General features: G+C 38.6%; 1 protein-coding gene across 1 annotated transcript; it reads right to left on the reverse strand.

Moving 5' to 3' along the window:
* Positions 1–392: 392 nt before the first annotated feature.
* Positions 393–24,414, reverse strand: LOC131813653 (ligand of Numb protein X 2-like). Its single transcript, XM_059144013.1, has 8 exons — positions 24,309–24,414; positions 20,264–20,332; positions 20,152–20,182; positions 18,746–18,781; positions 10,770–10,835; positions 7,601–7,848; positions 6,176–6,381; positions 393–746 (listed from the first exon to the last, which is right to left on the reverse strand). The coding sequence occupies exons 1-8, from the start codon at positions 24,412–24,414 to the stop codon at positions 540–542; spliced, it is 969 nt and encodes a 322-aa protein (XP_058999996.1). The 3' UTR covers positions 393–539.
* Between the last annotated feature and the right edge of the window lie 1,207 nt (positions 24,415–25,621).

Consider the following 25,621-nt stretch of genomic DNA (forward strand, 5'->3'; position numbering starts at 1 on the left):
GAGACAGCAGCAGAATTTTTGGCACAGATAAATGACCTAGGAATATATTATCAAAGCACTGATATATGAAAGATGCAGCAAAAAGCTCAACATACGGGAATTTAAAATGATCTAGGGTAGTATTCCTATGAACTGTAACATAAAAAGAAATGCTTTCTGTGTTTTGCATGTACGTATCAGAAAGTATGATTTATGCTTCATATTCACATAGAGAATTCTGTTGTTGTAGGCAACCTGCCCAACCGCTAAGTATGGACTTGTTGGTCATTGTCTTTTTTTCAGTTACATAACCTCCTGTTACAACTGCTTGAGCAAACCAAGATAAATCCCACTTTCAAGCAGGACCAAACAAAGAAGTCTTTCTAGAAGATCAAACACTTCTCATCAATCTGGCAGAGGGACCTTCTTACTAAGAAACCACCCCTACTGGCTGAGGAACAGACTGTACAGGGACTCTCAAGGTAGCCAAACACACATTCCACACCCCCAAACACCTTGTGTTCACCTTTTCCAACAGAGTAACAGCCCTCATTTAAATCTTACCAGTTTGTCACAAGGATTCCCTGAGGGCAGATGAATGAAAACATGCAAACTCGAGGCCTCATCTTGTGTGAGCTGGGTCTGTTGTGGTACAGCGGCTGTGCATGGTGCTGGCTGCTACCCTGAGCTCCTGTGTCCTGGACAGGGTTACCAGGCTGGGATTTCCCCGGCCTAGCAATTGTTAAATCCACCCTGTCGCCACTAGCCTGGAGAAAACACACATATATAATCACCAGTCATTAATGATGCTTCTCACTTAAAAAAATTATAGGGAGGGTCATTTTCAATGCACTTATCATCGCTGTATCAGAGCCTCACCTGAGTGGGGACTGAAGGACCCTGCTGGGGGTGGGGCAGACGAGGGAGTTCATTTCAGGAGCTAATACTTTAAAACTTCTGCAGGTAAAAGAGCCACACACAGACCTCTTGGGTAAACCTTCCCTAATCCTGGAAATACCAAGGATATAACCAAAGCAAAGCCTGGGTTCTGATCTCCCCATGATTTCTTGAAGGGTAACTGTCTTTTTATACTTCCCTCCCCTGCAAAACTGGCCTTGGCACTGAGAGAAAGAGAGCAAAGAAGATATAAGGACGAACGGATTCTAAACTGGATTACAATCCTTTGTGATTTCTGAAATAAATTCCAAGATGGCTACTTTGAGAGTGATAATCAATGAAACTACATGTAGCTCTGTTTCCACACACTACAGCTTCAAATCGAAAATAGGGATCAGCTTAAACAGTCCTGAAAAGAATGATAACAAAGGTCCTGTAAAACAGGATTAGTATTTATATACATCACAAATTGTGTGCGTATATATGCCATATGTGCACTCACACATAAATGTAATTTTAGAGGTGATGACAACCACGTTAAATTTAGAGGTCCATTATCTGTATTTATAGATCTAGATCTGAAACACAGATTCACATTTATTATACTTTTTAAAGCTATTTTATCTTTGCTTTTAACGTACAGGCCTGGTCTACTTGATGCTGATTCTTGGTCAAGACTACAACGTTCCAAGTTTACTATCATTGCTATGGGAAAATTTGACAGCCTGCGTTCAAGAAGCTGTGGTGGAAAGTAGAACACTCCTCCACCATGACTGCAGTCAGTAATGTTAAGAAAGCACTCCAGTTTCAGTTCTCAAGTTGGAAAAGGAGTGAAAACCATAATTTTTAAAAAATGATTTTATTTATGTATTTGAGAGCGAAAGCGAGAGAGCAGGGTGGAGGGGCAAAGGGAGAGGGAGAAGCCGACTCCTCGCAGAGCAGAGAGCCCAATGTAGGATCTGAGCCGGAGGCAGATGCTGAACCGCGGAGCCACCCAGGTGCATGAGTGATAACCAATTTTAAGGCCCTATTAGAGTCACTTACTTATTCAAGTATTTCATTAAACTAGTTTCAGACAATTCTTCAAATAACTGAAAGAATAACACTTCTCATGTGGCCAGAGTCTGGGGATTTGATCTAACAGGTAAATGCCAAAGTAGGACGCTTACAATCCAGATATTTGAGATTCTGACACTTCCGAGTATTAGATCACATGGTGTGAAGGGTGAGAAACCCCTGTGATCTCATTTCAATATTAAGAATTGTTTGCTTTACTGCCTAACCCTCACCACTACCAAATACTCTATAACCAGTAATTTAGCTTTATGGGAAGACCCCTGCTCATGCAAACCTATTAACAAACAAATCCCTGATCTTTTTTGATTTCTTAAAAGACAAAATTCTGGGTGTGTGATGGAAGTGGACATATAAGCTTTAAACGATGGGCCAACATTTGGGTTTAGGCCAACTGCCTATCTAACTCTTCAGGGTTTCAAGACAACAAAAGAATTCTGTTAAAGTCAAGATTTTTAAAAATGCAGGATGCCTAAATGACAATACCTGTATTTCATAAAATAGTGGCATGCCCTTTTGCTGGGAGTATATACTGGTATGATCTTTCTAGAGGGAAGTTAAGCAAAATGTCTTAAACTTGAAAACAAAACATTAAAGTCTGTTGACAGGGGAGTGTTTACGTAAGTTTTAGCACAACACGTCTACAATACAGCTATATCATGGTGCATCTATTTTCAGGGTAAGAAGTCCACAGCATACAGCTGACGTAAAGAAAGGGTGGCAAACTCAGAATTTGTAAGCTGACTGCATGTCTAAGTAACTACGTAAATAGGTACCTATTTATTTGTAGGCATATACAGAAAAATGACGATGTTATTCAAAACTTTAATGTCACTATCTTATGGACTTTAGGCTGACTGTGATTTGGACTTCCTTCTTCATTTTCTGTATTTTGTCTTCCTTAGTCTCCTTTTCAGACATGGAATACATGTTATTCTCAGAATCCAAAACATTAAGATGTTTTTCACAAAGAAACAACTTGAGCAATATATTATATTTGGTATCATATATAAGTATCTGTATTCAATTTTTTTAAAACTCAAGTCTGGGACAAGAGACCAACGCCTGAATCTCCCTCCTAATGCAAGATGGCTACCGGGTGTGTGTGTTCCCATAGTTATAATGAACCAAACATTTGTGAAAAGGAGTAATGAAATGGGATTTAAATTTGGGTTTTCTTACACAGTACTTAAATCTTCATTGTTAATTCTGTTTACTATACACATTTCCCAGTGACTATCAACCTACTTTAATTCCTGATGCTCGATTATGTTACTGCTTGGTTTCCTCTATGTCAGAGTGTTTTCTTGTGCTTACTTAAAACAAAACAAAACAAAACAAAATAAAACACCATACACATCTTTGTTTCACCCCTATCATTGTAGGAGATACCCATATCATTAAATGCTCTGGTAGGTTATAGAACCGGAAGGTCTGGCCTGGATTATTTTCTACTTTTTCTATCTTATTTTTTTAAAAAATTTTTAAAGCTGTTTTCTTTTTTTTTAAGATTTTATTTATTATGTATGTATTTATTTATTTGACAGAGAGCAAGAGAAGGAACACAAGCAGAGGGAGTGGGAGAGGGAGAAGCAGATTCCTGGCTGAGCAGAGAGCCCCGATGTGAAACTGGATACCAGCAGCCTGGGATCATGCCTGACCGAAGGCAGATGCTTAATGGCTGAGCCACCCAGGTGCCCCTCTACTTTACCTATTTTAATGCTCATATTGAAAAATATTTTTCTCTAATAATAACCATCTTTACTTCACAGGGATACTATAAGAACACAAGTTATAATGTGTTTGAAATGCTCTGAATGCTTTATAAAAAGGGCACTACAGAGATAATGAGTTCTTCTCAATAAAAATTGATTTTCCCCACTTGTATGGAGGTGAAGTGGAGAGTGAACGTTACAAGAGCAGGGAAGTCACAACTTTGGAACCACAGCTCCTTCAAGCTTTGCTTGTCTCACCTGTTTTCGGCAGGGAGCCTGCTTCTCTCTCGGACCCTGCCTGCCACTCTGTCTGCCTGTGCTTGCTCTCTCTCCCTGTGTAAGCTGCAAAAAAGGGCAATCTGGTTCTTTCTGTCTTGGCCACAAAGGTGTCAAAATGTGAAAACCAGCTACAAGAGTTCCTCCACGGAGAATCAGTTTAGGAGCTGGGGTAGAAGGAATACAGGGTAAGGTGTCCAGAGAGCTGTGCCAACCTCATGCAACCAGAATACTACTAATATCGTAAAAGGACAGCAAACACAGGAATGTGGTAAATATGATAGGATCAGAAACTGGATTTTACATTAGCTGGATTAGTTATGTTTCCTGTATTCTCCTATTGCCTCTTCGGATTTAGTCAAGAACAAAACACTGGAAGTTCAGTCTGTGTCAGCCAGGCCAAGTGCAATGAAGGAGGGGTTTTGGGCCCAAGTGTCGAAGTGGAAATCACAAACTACAAGAGGCAGAATACAGATGGGCGTGGAAACCAAAGCCAGGAACCCCCAGTGGAAAGGTCAATCCTTGCTGCTCTTGGAGCCTAGTTTGTCTGTCTTCCCCTCTGGACATTTCTCTTGAAGAATTAAAAATCCTAGAGGTTCTAAGTTTGGTTTTAATGAAGAAGACAGCTATTCCCAACAGGATATCATAACCAAATCCACTCTTTTATTGACTCAGCAAGTTTGTCCTGGGTATCGACTCCAGGCACAGCTCTGTGAGAAGCCTGTCCCATGTACGTAATAATGGCGGCTGCCATCCCCAAAGGAAGACACTGCATTTGAATAACTCTCTGTGACCAATTATGCATTCAGTGGTGAAGAGAAGGAATGTCTTCAGCACTTAGTGTGAGAAGAGGTCTGAATGGGTGATAATGGCAGGGCAGGGCTTTCTGGATGAAGGTGGGGAAGCTGTAGCACAATGGGGACAGGCTGGAACGTGGAGGGAAGCAAGGAGACTGCGATGTCTGGCTTTTCTGCTACATTATACATTCTATGAGGGCAGGGCTTGCTTTTTGCTCTTAATTATACCCTCAGCTCTGACCACCATGCCTATGATGTTTCAGTAATACACCGATGGCTACAGCTGAAAGAAAAAGCAAGGGTGAAGGCTGAGGGGACAGGTTGTGTAAGACTTCAAAGAGGACCTGGACTATTAGATTAATCAGTATGGACTTGATTCTCTGGTCCAATCTATCCAGGGAAAGCAGAGTCACAGGTGAATTAACCGGACAATGTCATACCGGATTTCAGAGCAGAGTAGGGAGGCAGGGGTTTTGATTCTCCTGGGTTAGACATGAAGCAGTGAGGGCACAGACCAGAGAGATGGCAGGGAAAAGAGAAGGGGTGAATACCAACAGACTGTGCGGAAGGACCCAGCAGTGAAATCGAGGAGGCAAGAGTCCTTGAGCTTGGGTTCCTAGAAGACATCTTTTATCATTCATGCCTATTTCTTCTCTCCTAAATATCCATTCTTTTAGCTTCAAGTACCACATACACTTGCATGGGTCATATATCCAGGTCAATTTTCACATACACTCTAGAATTCACATGAACAGTGGAATTCTGGCCATCTCACGCTCATCAGTATGCCCTCTAACACAATATCATCTTGCCCGAAGCAAGTTCATTTGTTGGAGTAGCTCATTCTTTTTAAAGAGAAGAGGGAGAGGGTAGCACCAAGGATTAGGGCAGAGTCAGGCTGTTTGTGGATGAGAGTGCATTTGAGAGCCAAAAAGAGGTGGTCATGATTTTCGAATTCTATCTTAAATTCAATGCTGTAAGTTTTAAGTAACTTGTGCTGTGTGACCCGTCTTTTCTAGATTATAGAAATCCGTGTAGAGAAGGATGAATCAGACAACGAAGGAAACTGATGGATGGTACCCTGGGACTAGGGATAGAGCCAATGGGACAAGAGAATTTAGCAGTGAAGGTGGCCCCGAAATAGACAACCATGGAGACCAAGCCAGGAGGAATCCAGCTTGCCTGGAGAGCCACACACTGAGGCACATGCGGGATCCAATTTAAGATGGCGGTAAAAATACATTCCATGAGTTTGGGGGAAATCGGAGAATTTACTGATAAATTATGATCTGTTTAGCACTAAAAAAAAAAAAAAAAAACAGTAAAACTTACCTTTTTATAAGTCAGATTCCACAGTACCCTAATTTCCCAATTTTAAATTGATGAATAAGAGCAAAAAAAGAGGCAAGTTAACAAAATAATTTAAAAAATTGATACCTGAAGAATTGGGTCTCCAGCAAGAAGTCTTCCATCTTTGGTGAACACCCCATCCCGACAGACTTCCTGGATAACAATGTATCTGTTGTTCAGTGGCGCTAAACCTCCGCCCACAATCCTAATTCCTAGCTGAATATAAGGATCAGACCGGTGAATTTCAATTGTAGTAATTTTGCCTTCTGGAAAACTAACCGGCTGTTGCATAGCTGCCAAGGTAAAAATGAGAGGGAGAAAAATAGAAAGAAAAACGTTTTATATTTTGATTATCTTCACGTAAGTAAGTTATCATCTATCATTAGTGATGACCTTATGTTAATAGATGATTCATAACAAAGCAATACCACCGGATAAGAAAAACAGAATGACCAAACACCAATAGATAAGATTAGCAAAACACTTCCTCTTCGAAAGGTGAATAATCAACAAATAACTACTATGCATCAGATCACTAGGGACCACATAGTGATCTGATAAAGAAATATAAAGACAATATCATCTTGTCCTAATTGATCAGAGAAACTCTGACCCATGAAACAGCTGTAAACAGTGCAAGGCAGTACATATGAAATAAAAAAGACAAACTCTGTGACATACAATCACCGTAGTGGTTGACAAAATAACCACATTAAGCAAGAAGAGGAGGGTCTTGATCTGAGCAGTAGGAGATAGAAGAATTGTTATAGCCATGGCTGGGAAAACTGGGATTTGTAGAAAAATTGGAATTTTCATAAGAGATAAACCTATTTAAAAGTAAGACAAAGGGCCAACTACTAAGATATGCCCAAGATCTATGACTAGAGGTTTTCTGCGTGTTTCCTGGTGGGTCATGTAGACAGATCAGTGGCTGCTACCAGAGGACAGCAAGAGTCAGACACATGGCCTTGGGAGTCAGATACATACCTAGCCATTTCGTGGCTCTCAGACTTTGACCAATGACTCCCTGACTAAGTTTCCTCATCATTAAAAAAAAGCCAGTATTGGTACAAGCATTTAATAAGTTAATATATGTAAAGTGCCTGGCACAGTGCTGACACAGAATAAGCACATAGGCTGAGGTATTATTTTTGTTCTTCTTGATGCTGTGGATTTCTTAGTCAAGAAGCAATAGGCTTCAAAACAAACAAAAGAAGCCTGCTGATGACCAGTGAATTTGTGGACTACAACAGAAGAGGGGGAGGGGGAAGAATAAGCCTCAAGGTAAGACTCGCTTTCTCTTTCTAAACGGCAAACTGTTAGGCTTGTACACTTAAAGGGTGAATATGTGATACGTGAAGCATATCTCAGTAAAATTGTTTGTTGAAGAGGAAAAACAACAACAACAACAACAACACCCCATGTAGGGAAAGTAATAGGGAGTACTGAGAAGAAAGGAAATATCTGATTTGAAAACAGATGAAAAGCAAAAGCAAGGTGAAGAGCACATACTGTCTGTGGCCGTGTTCTCCTCCAAGGCGGGGTTGTCCAGGCCAGGCTCCTCGGGCCATGGGGGCAGAGACGCTGATATCAAGCTGCACTCAGCAGGTGATATGCCTGTCCCTGAACAGTCCGTTTCGAGGGATAAAGTACCTGGAAGATCTATTACAGTGGTTCCATTTTCATTCTCAATCTCTGTCTGAGCTTTATCAGTTTTCCTCCTTTCTAGGGCAAGTCTCCGATGAGAAGCTCCAGGACATCTAGAGAGAGAGCATTAGGGGGTTCCCAGATGATTTGAAAGGAAAAATGATTGACAGCTTGTGCCCCAACAACAGAATAGCCACTGCTTCATTGCCAAACTCACAAGTGGTATGTAATTCTGATTTTAACCTCTGCTCAAACTAAGTTCCTACCACACTGTGTAGCAAACTTAAAACAGGCGTTGGCATAAATAGTGGCTTCGTGCATGTCTCAAAAAATACTTCAATAAAAACCTGTATTCAGATACATACTAGTCCCAGAAATACACCAGCACAGTTGACGGTACCCTGCAAATACTATTCTGAGATCCTGATTGCATAACCCCCTTTTCACAGGGATGGCTTAACTCCTTAACAGGAGTGGAAACAGCTGTCTTCGTCTACAATGTGCTCCTGCATCCAGACTTGGACCCTGAGTGACACTGTTCCTTTCCAATCTCAGGGCCAAGGGTACACATTCATTTATTAGTGAGAAGCAATACATCTGAGGCTCTGCCACTTGCAGAAAAGCAGAGCAAAGGCTCAAGAGGCTGCATATGGTGGGTGGCGGTCTTATGTCTAAACTGCAGACTTCATTCAATGATAGTGTTTTTTAAAATCTCAAATTTCATGAAAAATCAAGTATAGGATAAATTTATTGAAAACTGGAAGCTATCCCTTAGCTGTAAAAGTAATGAATTTCCCCTCACAAACTAAAGATAAGTTGTGGGTTTCAAGTTCTTGCAAAAGATTGCTATGGAATTTCTTTCTTTGTATTTTTCTCATTCCTGGTTTCCTCATCACCTTATTAAGAGGACAAAGGATTTCCCTTCTGCACTGTTGTGCCGCACTCCAGGAAATGTTCCTGCAAGGACCTGACAAGTAACTTGGAATATTGTATCACTGAGAAAAACGATTTTTGTCAAGTAAGTAGATTGCATGAGAAATGCATTTTAAAACTCTTTCATTCAATAAAAAAATGGTGACAAAAAGTGGATCATAAAACAATACTTGAGATTAAAACTATAGGGAAAGATTCAATTCCCCAAATGCATATCACACACTGGTATCCATATGCGTAACAGCCAGTCTTCGATGGAGAAACAGACTAGGAACAGGGTTTGGGAAGGAAACATAAGCAGAATGTGCACAGCTGCGAAAGAGCCTAGCTAACAACTACAAAATCCTAAAAACTAAGTAACTGTAAAGCCCCTCTTATTTTATCCAAGAATAATTTTTTTTTTCTGTTCTTTCTTTTTTTTTTTTTTTTCTGTCAGAGAGAGTGAGCACAGGCAGAGGCAGAAAGAGAAGCAGGCCTCCTGCTGAGCAAGGAGCCAGATGTGGGACTCAATCCCAGGACTCTGGGATCATGACCCGAGTGGAAGGCAGCCTCTTAACCAACTGAGCCACCCAGGTGTCCCCATGAATAAATTTAAAACTGGATCCCTGAAGTTGTTAGGTAAAGAACCAGGTATACTCACATCTCAATGGAATAGCAAATTGCTAAGAGGGACTAAAGACAGGTATTTTGTGTGATATCACAGAGAACTATGGAAGAAGGCATTCATCTAGCACTCAGGAAGGTTACAGAAGACTACGCAACACCCACCTTTAAACAGATGGGGAGCTGGGCACACAGAGACGGAACATTTAGCCAGGAGGAGACAATGAAAGACTTCAAACTACACAAGGGAGGCAAGAGTGTCAAGAAAAAATGACATAGATTATACCATAGAAAGAAAAAACAAGTACATATGAATGGAAAAAAACACAAGCCTCATTAACATTTTTAACTAAGACATAAGACTGGCAAGTCATCAGAATTTTTAATAGTTAAAAAGCTTAATATAACTTTTATTTAATGGATGACAGATTTTTAAAAACATATTTTTCTACCTTGCTTGCATGATATAGCAATTTAGCCAGCAAGTACTCTTAGGAAAGAAACTAGTTAAGAGTATCAGCTCTTCCACTTATTGACAACCTCTTCCATTTATTAACAACCTCTCTGCCCATATTCTTCTTTATATAACAAAGATAAGACGGCCTAACTCATAGAGCTGTCATGAAAACTAAACTGCTTAAAATACTGCCTCATAAATAATAAGAACTCAATACAAACTAGTGACTACTAGTATCATAGCAACTTAAAAGTACTCAAGCTAGGGCTCCTGGGTGTCAGTTGGTCAAGCGACTGCCTTCGGCTCAGGTCATGATCCTGAAACCCAAGACTGAGTCCTGCAACTCACTCCCTGCTCAGCAAGGGGTCAGCTTCTCCCTTTGACCCTCCCCCCTCTCATGCTCTCTTTCTCTCTCTCTCAAATAAATAAAATCTTTTTTTAAAAAGCACACATGCTATACAGTTTTCTTACAGAACATCTGTATCAAGTCTTATAACCTATAAGACTTAAATAAAACGAAACAAAACCCTACAATAAAATTACTTTAAGTTAGTTTACCTGAGCAGTTTCTGTTTTCAACTTGTCAATACTGGGGGTGTTCCTCTGTAATCCACTGGCAGCCAGTGACAGAGTTTTAATATCTTCTTGTACTTCAAGCATGGCTTTTGAAGACATTCTACTAATTTCTTCTTGTACCTGTTTCTGTTCCTTCACAAATTTCCTAAAAAGATACATAAAACTGAATTCCAAAAAAATACACCTTTGGTTTCCTATAGGAAAAAAGTATATTTACTATAGGCTGGTCAGAGTCCTAGAGTTTTTTAAAAAGGAAATATTAAAAATTCATCCACAGTTCACATGCTTTTTTCAGATTGACAATAAAAGAATTTTAATTCCCATTATTCTGCTTTGTATATAAAAATATTAAAATTTTTACCAACACCCAAGTTAAAATGTTTAAGAGGAAGAAGAGATGTTCCCCTTAAAATAGATTCTAACATTCTTCAACATGATATATCTAATTACATTTGACACACTTACTGGAGGTTTTCAACATCCTGGCAGATGACAGGAGGGAGATTTTCATCCTTCAGTGCTTTACTATCCCTGAGAAAAACGCCACAGATAGATTAAATCCATTGAGGTTCTAAAAAGCTGACAGCTGAGTTCCACTACATAAGTGTTAAAGGGGAGGAGGTAAAACAAATATTCCCCATTTATAGCTCTTATGGTTGATTTCAAATCTCTTTATTAAAAAAATGTTGTTTCCTGACCTTTAAAATAGCTTTAACAATTCATCTGACAGGGAGATTTCTCTTCTAAAAGGACTGGCACCTATCATAAGTACACTAAAATGCATCTGACCAAATGTTTAAGAAAAAAAATTAGAAAATACAAGAGATTAAATAGTGAACTTAGTTCCCCTGGCTCAAAAACTGTATGACTGACCTTTTATTTCGTTCAAAAATATTAAAGCATTCATTAAAGAAAGTCTACAAACTTCTCATAATGAGATTCTCATTGTATTTTACTTGATTTTTAGAATTTCAATTTATTCTTCAACAAAATAAAACCTAGGGATAGACTAAGGGAATCATAAATATTTAGTGAGAATAGGAAGAGGTGAAATGTGGCATGGTGTAATGGAATTATGAGTTAAAATTCAGTCACAGATCTGCTACTACTTCCTTGATAGAACCTGAAGCAAACCTCAGTCTCCTACAGCTTTCTTATTTATGAAATAGGGCTAAAGTATACAGAAGATATTTTGGAGGCATGAACTTGATCATTTATTTACAAATGTTTTATCTAATGTAATACAAATTAGGTGAGAAAATGTAAGTGCTAGTAAAAATAGTGATCTTCAAACTGATCTGATGTATATTATAGATAGAGGCTTTTCTCCCTCTTCATCATCAGAAAATAAATGGGACTGGTATAGTAGTTTATATAGAAAAGGTATATATACCTAAAACTGAGCATAAAGTATTCCAGAAAGCATTGGTTATAAACTTTCCTAATGATTAAAAATTAAAGACCTGACCTGCCAAAATCTTTCCAGAGCATATGTTTATTATTTTACTTTAGACAAAAACTGATTCAAAGAATTTTTCTTCTAAATGTCTATATAGATTTTTTTTTACTTCCGATGAGACCACCTGCCTATAAATTAACAAATAAAATTCTTCAAATAAAATACTTTAAAATTTAAATTGTAAACCTACTCTGGTCTTGTTCCTGTTTTATCACCTAGAAAATTCAAGAAGCTTTATGTAAAAACAGGTCATTTATCAATGTATTCCAAATTCAAGTTTTAATTTAACACAAACTTAGGTATAAATAGAAACTTCTAAGCATTTTACAGACAGACTTGTAGACATCATGTGAGGTCACTTGTCACAAACTCCAAACAACATACTATGGGGACATGTTTGTATACACATAAACACATAGTTACGTAGCTGATTTGTATCTATTTCTTTCAAGGGCGAGATTCTTCCTCTTTGAACTATCTTCTATGAAAAATATTCTTGCTTAGCACAGTTGACCTCCTGCAAGTTCTACTGGTTACTTTCTTAGGTTCTATCAGTTTAGAATACTAAAATATGTCAGACTACCCGGATGTCTCTAAATATTTTACAAAAGCAGCAATTTTTTAAGATGATGTTTTTAATGTGTGCAGATAGATCAACAGCTTTCTTATGAACACTTATTTAGTGGCTATCATTATTAGTGTATGTCTAAAAGTAGAAAAGTAAAAATGCTCCGTCAGCAAACTGCAGTGAATCACTTTCTGCTTTTCCAGAATTTACTTCACACTGCAAAATAAGACCTGCTTAATGAAGGAAATACAGGAACACACAAAACTTCATCCCATCAGAGAACCTTAATGGTTCCTCTTTCAACCTGTTTTGGCACTTACACACACATTTTTAAACGTGATCAGGATGACATAAGTTATGTGCACATATTTTCTCAGGATGTTGAAATTAAGTCTTTTTCATGTCACTTAACATGATTTTAAATGACCACAGAATACTGATGACATAGCTGTATCAGAACCTTTATGCCCAACCCTCTTCTTAACATGTACGCATTTACTATATAAACAATGCTGCTACAGTCAATGCCTTTATCTCCAAATGCTTGTGCATGACTTTATTTGTATTCCACAAAAAGAGGAATTTATAGGTCAAAGATTACATCAAGGAAAACCTACATATTATCAAACTGATCCTTTAAAACAACTGTTCCAATTTATCTTCCCACCTACTACGAATAAGTAATTTTTCCGACACACCCTCAACAACAATGGACATTTTTCTGAAACAATCTGCCAGTACATAGGTGAGAAATGCCACTTCATTATCATCTAAGTTCATATTTCTGACAGTACTAAGTAAAACATTTCAAATATTAATTAGACAAGTCTATTTCTCCTTGAGTGAATGGTCTATTCAGGCTATTTGAGGTATATCTGAGGTATGTTTCTCACTGACTTCTCAGAGCTATTTTAACATTAAGCATATTAATTATCTCATACATATACGTTATGTGTCTATTTCTAAAATGAGACCTTAATTTCAAGATACATCTCAATTTCAGATGTTAAAATGTGAAGAAAAAAAGCATCTAAACAGCTAGTATTTTAGTTCCAACCTGTCCTTTACCTTTTGCCTTTGTCCAGAAACAAGATGGGATTGGGAGGGAGACAAACCATAAGTGACTCTTAATCTCACAAAACAAACTGAGGGTTGCCGGGGGGAGGGGGTTGGGGAGAAGGGGGTGGGATTATGGACATTGGGGAGGGTATGTGATTTGGTGAGTGCTGTGAAGTGTGTAAACCTGGTGATTCACAGACCTGGGGATAAAAATATATGTTTATAAAAAATATATGTTTATAAAAAATAAAAAATTAATAAAAAAAAAAAAAAAGAAAAGAAAACTTAGGCCTGTTTTTGGCCGACCGTGGGCCCTGACTAGTCCATCTAGCTTGGCATCTGTAATACCTGTGGACTGCTGTCAAAGCTCACTGTCAGCACTCCACCTCTGTTCCTGCCCTCCTGCACATTATCTTCCACATGGCTGCCAGAATGCTCTTCTTCAAACACGTATCTCATGTCCTATTATTCACATCAAACCCCTAGTGGGTCTCAACTGTCCTCCGTGTAATTACAAAACTCTTTAAGATGACATACACGACCCTTCCCTTTATGACATCTGGAATCTGATCTTGCCATGCTGCGGCTCGCTGGTTTTCCAGCAGTTCTTCAAAAGAGTAAAGATCATCCTTGTCTCTAGATCTTACTCCATGCTGCCCCCACTTATAGACGACTGCTTCCAAGCCCTCTTCATCTATCAAACCCAATACAGCAGGTCCAGGCTAACTGATGAAGCTGCTAGGGAAACAGAGAAATCCTTTAGATTAATAAAGAACCCCTGGACACGTATAGCAGGTTAAAGGAACTGGATGTGCTATATCAGGTCATGTGCACTTATTCTACATACTCCTTTGGTTCAACTCTGAGGCACAACACAAGAAGAAGACAATGGGAGAAGGTGGAGTGGCGCGGGGGTGGGGGGGGGCGAAGGGAGATTAACTCCTTATATTTCTCTTACTCCTTTGCCTCTATCAAGTCTTTCATGTGGAGCCTAAAAGCAATTGCAATAAATAGAGAACCAGTTTCATAATTAAAATCAAAGTAGTTCAAGGGTACCAGACTGCTTCAGCTGATTAATAAAAAAAGCTGCTAAAACATCTAAGATAATTTCTTCTAATTTTGATGCGGCTACAAAGAAAACTAAGTAAAACCAAGAGACAAATCCCTATGTTTAAAAATCAATTTTCGGGGCGCCTGAGTGGCTCAGTTGTTAAGCATCAGCCTTCAGCTGAGGTCATGATCCAGGGTCCTGGGATCAAGCCCTGCATCAGGCTCCTGGCTCAGCAGGAAGCCTGCTTCTCCCTCTCCCACTCCCCACTTGTATTCCCTCTCTAGCTGTCTCTTCTTCTCTGTCAAATAAAATTAAAAAAAAAAAAAAGTAAAATAAAATAAAAATCAATTTTCATTCAAAGTTATCCTAAATTTTCTAAGTTTAAAAGGATTTTAGGATAGCTAGCTTTTAAAACAGTACTTTACCCTAGAATTGTCTACATCCAAATAAAAAATTCTTGCACAGATATATGGACACCTTCAACTGTAATCATTCTAAGTTTTTCAGAGGATTCAATGCAATACGAGAAACATGCTTTCATCAGAGGCAGAAGACACAATGCAAGACAAAACAAAAAAAATCATGCACAGGAAATCAACAAAACTAAAACATATTTCAAAATGAATCTGGATTGGTAATTTTTAAAAAGAATATCCAGCATTGCAAGAGCACAGTGAGAACGGCATTTTCATACTGGCTGGTGGGTAATCAATTGGGAAACTCCTTCTAGAAAGTAATTTTACAATATTTACGAAGAGTCTCCAAAAATCTCCCTCTCTTTAAGCCAGTGATTAAGTTTCTAGGTATTTGTCTTTAAAAAATAATCAAAAATATGAATGAAAATTTATAAGAAAAACAAACACATAGAGAGCATTCATTATGTGCCTGGCTCTACTGAAGTCTTATAAACTGTAATCCTTGGGCCAACAATGTCAAGTAGTTACTGTTCTTTTCCCCCACTTTACAGATAAAGGAACTAAACACAGAGGGATAAATAACTTGAACAAGGTGACAGAGCTTATGAACAGTGGAGGGGATCTGAAGCCAGATTTCAGCTCAAGTCTATCCCCTTAAGCTACAATACCACATTGCCTCTCCCCATAAAGATGCTCAATATGTTGATACTTCCTAGAATATACGAACTGAATACAAACACTAATAATGGAAGGACGGCTGATTAATGATGTATCGATTCATAAAGCTGACTTAAGCAGCAATAAAACACTCCTAAAGAATTACTGAACTGACAAATATTGGTGATATAACATATGAGAAAGAACAGGTTACAAAGCAATCCAGTTGACCTTTGAACAATGTAGGGATTAAGGGTCCTAAACACCTAGGCAGTTGAAAATCTACACATAATTTGACTCCCCAAAATCTTTACTAATAGCTTCCTGCTGACCAGAATGTTTACTGACAATATAAAGTCTATTCACACACACTTTGTATGTGATATGTACGACATACTGCATTCTTACAATAAAGTAAGATAGAGAAAAGAAAATATTAAGAAAATCATAAGGAAAACACATTTACAGGACTCCACTTTTACTGGAAAAAATTCACATATAAGTGGACCTAACCAGTTCAAAGCATGTTGTTCAAGTATCAACTTATATACCATACATGTGTTCATGATCCCAACTTAAGAACATATATGAATACACACACTGATAGCTACATAACCGTATGCATAAACAAAACTCAGTTTTCTAGGGAAATAAAATCTTAAACACATAATACACAAAAAATTTGTGAGATATAAAGTAAATGTATAAGTAAAAACTTTACTACTGAACATGTAACTAAAAATCTTACTGACATAGAAATTTAAGTTACGGTTAGAATAGAACATTACTTACTCTTTTTATCTGATGAGGTACGAAAATCTATACCACCAAGACCTTCATTGCCTGCAGTTGAAGTAGCTGCTGTGGTTCCCAAAGTCAAGCCTAAAGTATTCTGTCCAAGTCCTACAAATAAACCAAATATAATTTACAAAGTCTTCACAATGATTTTCCCTCAATGGACAAAATTCTCAAATGCTTTCAAGCTGGATCCCATTTTTCTTCATAATTGGCTTAAGCAAATAACATGGAATAAGTCTAAAGCTGGGATTTAATGGTGTATGTAGTCTGGATAATATGATTTTAACTCCTTTACGTTTTAGGTAATTTTTTAAAGTGTAGACACACAATGTCACATTAGTGTACAACAGTGACTTGAAAACTCTATACATGCTATGTTCACCACAAGTGTCACTACCTTATCTGTCACCATACAACCTTATTACAATACCACGGATTATATCCATCCCTGTGACTGATTCCATAACTGGAAGGTTGTACCAACTCCCCGTCAGCCATTTTGCCTGTCCTCCCTACCCTTTCGGGCAACCATCAGTTCTCTGTATTTATGGGTCTATTAATTTGTCTTTACTAAAAAGGTCAGAGTTTATCTGTTAATTCAATAAATGTGAACATACTACTTGTTTTTTTTAAATCCTCCTGAAAAAGCAGTTTTAGTTTGTATATTTCCAGGTGAATACTTCTTGTCCTCTAGTCATGCTTTGTAATTGGATACTTTTTAAATTATCAAGTATTGGATGTGTTAATTAACTTGATGGGCATTTACAATGTGCACGTATATATGAAATCACTATGCTCTACACTTTAAATATCTTACACTTTTACTTCTCAATTATACCTCAGGACAGCTGTTAACAGATAAATAAATTACATAATAAAATAATCTGGTAATGATTTATAAGATTTCAGCAAATATTATAAATCTTATAAAGCAAATAGTTTCATTATTCATGAAATCTAAAGAACTGAGAGTTAGAAGCCTTACAGTTCAAACATCAAATTTCATACTCCCAAGCTTTTTCAAGAAATATTTAATGAAAGAAATAGACTTCATTTATTTAAATCCTACCTCACTGACAAAAGGATTGAAGGGGCTAAACTACAGTTAATCTTAAGTCATGAAGGTATGCTTGTAAATCAAGTAGCAAAATTTTAAAGACCACGCATTGGTAAATCATCTAAGTCTATGCATTACCAAGCTCACATAAGTGTGGTTCTTTTTGGACAGATGCTATTTACTTTAAACAGAGGAAACAGTAGAGGCACTGAATAAAAGCAGGGGATATATGAAGAGTGGATTTAAATACTGACAATGTGTGAAAAAAAATATAGCTAAATGAATGTCCATTAAAAAAAAAAATGCAGGGGTATGTTTAGTTAGCACAGCCATAAATCAAGCACTGACGTGTGTCTAGAGCCTAAGAAAAATTGTAGCAGGCCTAAAAACTCATTAGAAAGACACAAAAACAATCCTCCACCTCCCCTTTCTGTTATTTTTGTGTTTTGCTCTCCTAGGACTCTTTAGGAGAGATGTTTAAACACTTATCCTACAAAGAAATGTATGTTACAGTCATCCAGTGATTCAGTTATTAGGAGATATTTTGAATACCTACAAGGTGAGACTACAGTGACAAAGACAAGTATCTGAAAGATAATGCAAACCTGAATGCTACAAATTTTTACAGATTATCTTCACCAACTCCTTTTTTCCCCTTCCACTGACCCAGAGTTTCTTCACTAAATTTAGTACCTGAACGGAGGACATGAAAGAGCTGTTTAATAGAAAACACTAGGTCATACTCCTTCATCTCTCCCACACGACCAAGTAATAGACACCTACGAGGTGTTGAGTAAAACTTCTGATATTAAATAGCCATTATACATGAACCTATGTATTACTGGGAATGCTATGATTTTCACATGTTTCAATGCCAAAAACTGTCATCCTACTTACTCACATTCCCTTCGGCGTATCGCTACAGAGAACCATGGCATTTTTGAGCTGGAAAGAAATACAAAAACCTTTCAGTCCTACCCTTGTTTTACAGATAACCAAAAGCTGCCAGATACTACATGACTACCTAAGACCTCACAATGATTTGGAATTACAACCAGGGCTTAATTCTAAGACTTCTGGTCTAGAGTTTGTTGTCTTTTTTTTTTTTTCCACTAAACGGGTTCAAATGACTATAAAAATACAATGTAAACTAAACCTCCTGAGAAAAAACCATTTCTTTATTTAAAGGTTTTTCCTGAATTAAAAAGTCATTGACTTTTTTAAAAACTCCAGTACTGAAAGGCTGTATAATGAGTCAGTGTCTGTGATCTATTAGGTTCCTTACATGCTTCCTTCTATAGCCCAGCTCTGTGAGATAATAAGAAAGAGAAGAGAAGAAAACCACAGATCTGGGATCTTTTCTCAAAAATTCTTACCCAGAGTTAATCCTGTAGTTATAGTTGCTGCTATTCCTGGGGACAAAAAGAGAAATAAAATTTAATCATCAATGGCAGATGACATTTTGGGGGGGTTATTACAAGGGCAAGACTTAGAGTCATCCTCAGGATATGATACTACAACAACCAGTATCTTCTACCATGACCGCTAATAGAAACGTTCTTCCTAGACCACTGGTTTTCATATTAACGGCTATATATAATTATATAGGGAATAAGATTTATAAATGCAAACAACGACTGCTTATAACAACATTAGGCAAGGAGAAAAAAAGCTACTCTAAGCCAACACTGGCACACAAAGTTGTTTCAAGGAGCTCACTGGAAGCTCCCGCATTCCTGCAGTTCTTACATTTTCTATGTGTGGCTGTGAAAAGTGGCAATCAAAGCTGGAATGTCAATGCATAAAGTGGTAACAGAGACCAAGAGGCCCTGCGGGTACAGAATAAAGAGTAAATAAAGAAATAAGCTTTTGAAATGGCAGCATTACTGACACATATTTTTAATAACCAAATATCTTTAAGTATTAAAAAACAGATTTTTATTATCGAAATGTCTACCAGAAACTTTGACCTCTTGCCCTTTTCCCATCGAAACAACTCTTTTAATAATATAAAAACTTAAAACGTCTCTTAGGAAGGTAAATTATAATGTTATAGCAAGAAAGGATGCTGACTGCCCCATATATGCAAATTAAAAAACATCCAAATTGGTAAACTTGATTTATATTCACTAAGGTGAAACACTGCATTATATACTCTCATGTAAAAATTAAATTAATTCTTTATATTTAAAGAGGTAGATCTTCTTTGTGTCAAGTATACCAAAAAAGAAGTTATTTTGAAAAGAAATCTTGGGATGCCTGCGTGGCTCAGTTGGTTAAGTGGCGGCCTTCAGCTCAAATCATGATCCCAGGGTCCTGGGATCAAGTTCTGCAATGGGCTCCTTGCTCAGTGAGGAGCCTGCCTCTCCCTCTGCCTCCTGCTCCCCCTGCTTATTCTCGCTCTCTCTGATGAATAAATAAAATCTTTCTTTAAAAAAATCACATTTCTTCAAATTTGTTTCTCTTCTTTTTTGAAGATTTATTTATTTTTGAGAAAGAGCTTGGGGGAGGGGGGTGCAGTATGCATCAGGAGGATAGGGAAACAGAGACAGAATCTCAAGCAGAGTCCCCAAGGAGCTTAAAGCCCAAAGAAGGTCTCATTCTGCAAGCATGAGATCATGACCCGAGTGGAAATCAAGAGTTAGACCCTTAACCAACTGAGCCATCCAAGAACCCCTAAATGGGTGTTTTCATTTACACTAGAATAGATCATAACCGATGTGAGGCCTACCACTGGCCCTTAAGTCCACATCCCTATATATATTTCCATCTTCATATTTACCATTTTTTAGGTCTGACACCAATGACAATCCCTATAAAGGGCAGAGATATAAACCAGAACCTTAAAAAGAATATCCCATAGCTACTCCGTGAAATGTGACAATCCTCCTTACCTGTATTTGTTCCTCCCAGAGTGAACCCAGTGGTAGGTTTCGTTCCAAAGAGCCCGGTTCCAAAACCACCTGAAGGAGCAGATGTCGTGGTAGGAGTTGCAGTGCTTCCAAGAGTTCCAAAATTGAGACCCACTGAAGGGTTGCTTATTTATAAAGAACACAAAATAAAGTCTACTGGAACCAGTATTTCCTAAAGAAAAATAAGAATTAACTCTTCAAGGTTAAACATTTTCTTTCTTTTCACATATTCAATATATTGCCATAAAATACAAAAAGAACTAACAATTTATTTTTAACCAACCCAATTCAAAAAGTCTCCTGTTCTCTTTAAATATAAGTCACATACAAAAGATTTCAGATCCCAAGGAAATCATAAACAGTATCACATATTCTCCTTTTCTAAGTTTTATTGACAGCATATTTTAAAATGGCCACAGAGAAGTCCTATGAATGTGGATCATTTTCCTCATGAATGACTCACATATAGTTCATATTTCTAAATACACTTGTTCTTTCCCAACTACTAAATAAAGAAAAATAAAACATACTCAGAAAAGTTCTTTTAAGTGATCTTTGCCACCTCTCTGTTGATTTATCACCATATTCGTGGATTTAGAAAGGGACAGGGGGATACAGTTACTTTTCTTGTCACCAAAACAGCATCAAGAACTGGGGTAGGGGTGAGAAGAGGAAAAGAAACATAATCTGACAAGAGGAAAATACAAAGTAATTACCCTCTATCCAGATTATGTGTTCATAAGCAGAAATTCTCTTCAGAGTTTCTGAAAGCTCAAAAAGAACAGCTGGTGATAGCAACTGATGTGAACAAAGTTCACAACTTTCAAATGTTCTTATCAAAACTCAAGGGCTCATATTTGCTAACTATAGTGGGAGACCAAATTATTAAAATGAACAAAATGTCTCAACAACCTAACACTCCAAAAATTGTACAAGAGAGTTAAAAGAGACTATAACACATAACATAATGGGAGCTCCCATTCATCCTATATAGGTATCTTTATTCTGTCTTGCCTGCCCTTCCAAACAGACATAATCCCACGAGAAGTCAAGGTCAGTTTTAAAAAGCTTATGTCTGGGACACTGCAATTTAAGGAGGTAGCGGTGTTATGGCTGGGTTCCAGTGCCAACTCTCCAATGTCCTGGGACGTGTGTGACATAACTTAGCCTTCTTGATCCTCTGTTTCCTTATACGCAAAATGTTAATAACTGTGCCCACTTAACAGATTTTTTGCAAAAGATTGAGAGATTATGCATGGTGAATTAACTTCACTTAATAAATGCTATTACTGTCATCATTAGGAACTTAATAAATTCAACTAAACACATTTTATACAATGTATTACACCAGCCAATCACTGTGAGAGGAACAGAACTTGAAACCAGTCATCAACACTGAGTAGGGGCTCAAAAAAAGGGTCCTGGGATCGAGTCCTGCATCGGGCACTCTGCTCGGCGGGGATTCTGCTTCCTCCTCTCTCTCTCTCTGCCTGCCTCTCTGCCTACTTGTGATCTCTCTCTGTCAAATAAATAAATAAAATCTTTCAAAAAAAATGGAGCGGGCCCGGTGTCTTAGTTTATCATTGATTTTAAAATTATCTCTAGGAACATGGGTATGTGAAGTACAGAAGGTTGGCAAAACAGGGTTTAAGGTATTACCAACAAAGCACAAAACTGTGAACACTTAATCAACTGAGCTAAAAAGGTACTTTAATAAATGTTATCGGCAAATTTTGAAGACCTCAAATTAAGGAAATGGTAGTTATGCTGTCCTCCCTCCCAAATAATTCAGTGATCCCATTTGGTTTTACTGCTATTCCATAAATATAGAAAGACGCACAATGAAATTTTTTTTATTTTTATTTTTTCTGAAATTATATATTTTTAGACTAAATATTTAAAATTTCTTGACAACTTAAGATAACTGAAGACACAAGGCACTGTTTCATAATTAAATGTGAAAACATTACCGAAGAAATACTTCAAAGTGGTATCTTCTTACTCAAGAAAGCAAAAGAGAATTTTCTCTACAGGAGAGAAATTTATTTAAAAGCTACCCCAAACAGGACCAAGTTTTGCCTCAACCCACTACTATCTGCCAATGGCTCATCAGAATGTGTTACTGTTGACTCCATCAGGTCAGGAATATTGTTTTAACTTCTCCAGCATGCCCTAATGTGGACTTAGAAAGTAACATTTAGGGAGCACTTACCAAGTGCCAGATATGATGTTAAGTACTTTATTCATCAGCATCTCTGTTCCAGATGTGGGAACTGAGGCTTGGAGAGTAACTTCCCTAAAATGATTTACCTAAAGAGACCAAATCGGGATGCCTGGGTGGCTCAGTGGGTTAAAGCCTCTGGCTTCGGCTCAGGTCATGATCCCAGGGTCCTGAGATAGAGTCCTGCATCTGGCTCTCTGCTCAGGAGGGAGCCTGCTTCCTCCTCTCTCTCTGCTTGCCTCTCTGCCTACTTGTGATCTCTGTCTGTCAAATAAATAAATAATTAATTAATTAAAATCTTAAAAAAAAAAAAAAAGGATATTTTTGACACAGCAATTGCGATAGCATTGAACTAATCTAAGTAGGAGATGATAGGAATAGTTTTCGCCAAATCGGAGAAGGGTTACTGGTTGAAAACCTGGAAGAAAGAGCCAGTACCCTTATTTATTTCACCATCTAAAACAGAGTCCATTATATGGAACTGTGTTCAATAAATATCTGTTCCATGAATGACAAGAGCTTGCAACAGGGCGGTGGCACTGGAGTGAAGCAAATGGAAACTAGGTAATTAAAATTAGGAGGCCTTGCTGATTAAGGGTGCAGAGAGAAAAGGAGGTATTAAGGGAAATTCCCAGACTTTTCCTTGACTGTGTAGTCTGTACCTACCCCGTTTTTCTTGGTAAATTATGTTTTTTTTTAATTTTTTTTAAGATTTTATTTATTATATGAGTGAGAGAGAGAGAGCTCTCAAGTAGGCAGAGAAGTCGGAGGTAGGCCCCTTGCTAAGCAGAGAGCCCCATGCGGAGCTCAACCCCAGGATCCTGGGATCATGACCTGAGCAGAAGGCAGAGGCTTAACCCACTGAGCCACCCAGGCGCCCCTGTACCTCTCCTTTTTAATATAAGGAAAATACTTTTGGCTTTTTACTCTACAATGACAACCCTCAAGCTTCAGGAGATAGATACCTTGTAACATTTTCTATGCACACTTCTTGATGTAATGAACTCCTCCCCTTTTACCTTAAAAAGTCGGAGTTCTAAAAATTAAATTTCTCACCATGAAAATGACCTTTGACTATTATTGTCTCTTTCTAAACCTCTGCTGACTGTATTTCGTCATCGCCTGAAGCGGTGCTTTAGCAGGTTGCACAAAAACGATAAACATGCTACCTACAGTTTTCAGTGTAACTAGAAGACAGTGTGAGTCATTCCACCATAACACTCACGAATACTACTACGCACACTGTTCAAAATGACCACCAAGAAATGCTGCAACACGTATTTAAAACAAAAACCTGCAGTAAAAAAGGACAGGGTTCCATGAGGTACCAAGAGGTGAGCTCGTTTAGAATACCACGAAATCATTAAAGCAGTGGAATGTCCAAAGCCGTATATCCTGCAATGAATTCTGAATTATCAGCGATAAAACTCTAATTGTCCCCCTTAAAATTTTACTATTGTCTTTTTCTGAAACCCCAGAATGACCCACAATGTCGTTCTCCGTTCTGTGCCTCAGACTGCCGCACTGCTAGGGCTCAGCGTGAAATCCCAGGCCCTTTCACCCAGCCAGACCCCACTGGACAGGGACACTGGGTGAACCATTGTGGATTCTGGGGACTCACAACCCTATGACCACCCTCCCGACCAGGCCCCCGAACGGCAGGACTATGAGGCTGGCGCTGCGCAAGTCTGTCTTTCTCTTTCGCAGACCCACTAGAAAGGAACCCAGCGCGAAGGGAGAGGGACGGGCCCACCCACGGGATCTCACGGAGAGGACCAGGCCGGGAAGGCGCAGAAGCGCAGTTACCTAGATGCCCCGTCCCGAAGGAGAAACCGCCGCCTGCGCCGGTCCCGCCGGGGGCTACGGTGGTGGAGCCCAGCGTGCCGGTCCCGAAGGAGAACCCCGTGGACATGGCTGCCGGGGCTCAGCGCCGAAAGCAAGCTGCAGCGGTTCTGGACGTTCCTCTCTCCTCAAAGCCAAGGCGGGCCAGGCAGCATCGCTCTTGCCCAGCTCAACCTGGCGGTAAATTCAAGCCCTAGAGGCTGAACAAACAAGGCCGAGGTGGGCGGGGCAACCACCCGAGAGCACGTTCCGGGTCCCGCCGCGCGCACGTAACCGGGAGCGAGCCCGCCGCGCAAGGCACCCTGGGATGGGAGCAGTGGATCACGCTGGCGCAGGGCATCCTAGGAGGGTGCGGGATGCGGGGGCGGGGGGGGGGGGAAAGGGTTGGACAGCGGGGTTCTGGGATGGAGCCCAGCACCAGCCTCCTTGCTCAGCGGGGAGCCTACTTCTCACTCTCCTTCTGCCTGCCGCCCCCCCTGCCGGCGCTCTCTCTCACGATCTCTCTGTCAATTAAATGAATAAATAAAATATTGTAAAAAATTGCTTGGCACATACAGCTTATATGTTGATTAATAAAACATGTAAGGTTAGCTGGAAGAAAAGTGCATGTAAAAATGTAGTAGGGACTAATATATATTCATAATAAGGGAAACTGATGTGGGCCATATCGGAATTAACTTCTCAATCATTCTGTAAATCAAACAGTTTTAAAAATAAGTTTATCAAGGGCACCTGGATGGATTGGTTGGTAAAGCATGCAACTCTTGATTCTCAGGGTTGTGAATTCAAGCCCATGTTGGGTGTGAAGTCTACTTTTAAAAAGCTAAATAAATAAAATATAAGTTTATAAAAGAAAGTGAGAAATTTGAGTTAGATAAAAGTTTGAGTTTGGGGGGAGCCATTCAAATTGATAAAGTATTCCTTTAACTTCATAAAAGTTTTAGTATGACATTTTTGTCTTCCATCTAGCAGAGTAGTTTAACTTGTTCAGAAGTAACCCCTGAGCTGCCATAGAGAGGAGAGCTGCAGGGATGGAAAGCAGACTATTACAATCTATAACATGACTCCAGATACACCGAGTGTAAGACTGGACCTCAAAGACCTTTTCTCATATAAATTCTTCTGCTTGTCATATTAGCAAAAAGAAAACACTTTACCTCCTTTATTCTACAGAACTAGAACTCCAAAGAAAGCAGTTTCTATAAGCCAGCAATGTGGTTATTAAATGGAAAGCTTGATGTAAAATGTCCATGTAAATTTCATGCCTATTTAAGCCT

This window comes from Mustela lutreola, chromosome 13, assembly GCF_030435805.1.
Source record: "Mustela lutreola isolate mMusLut2 chromosome 13, mMusLut2.pri, whole genome shotgun sequence".
NCBI lineage: Eukaryota > Metazoa > Chordata > Mammalia > Carnivora > Mustelidae > Mustela > Mustela lutreola.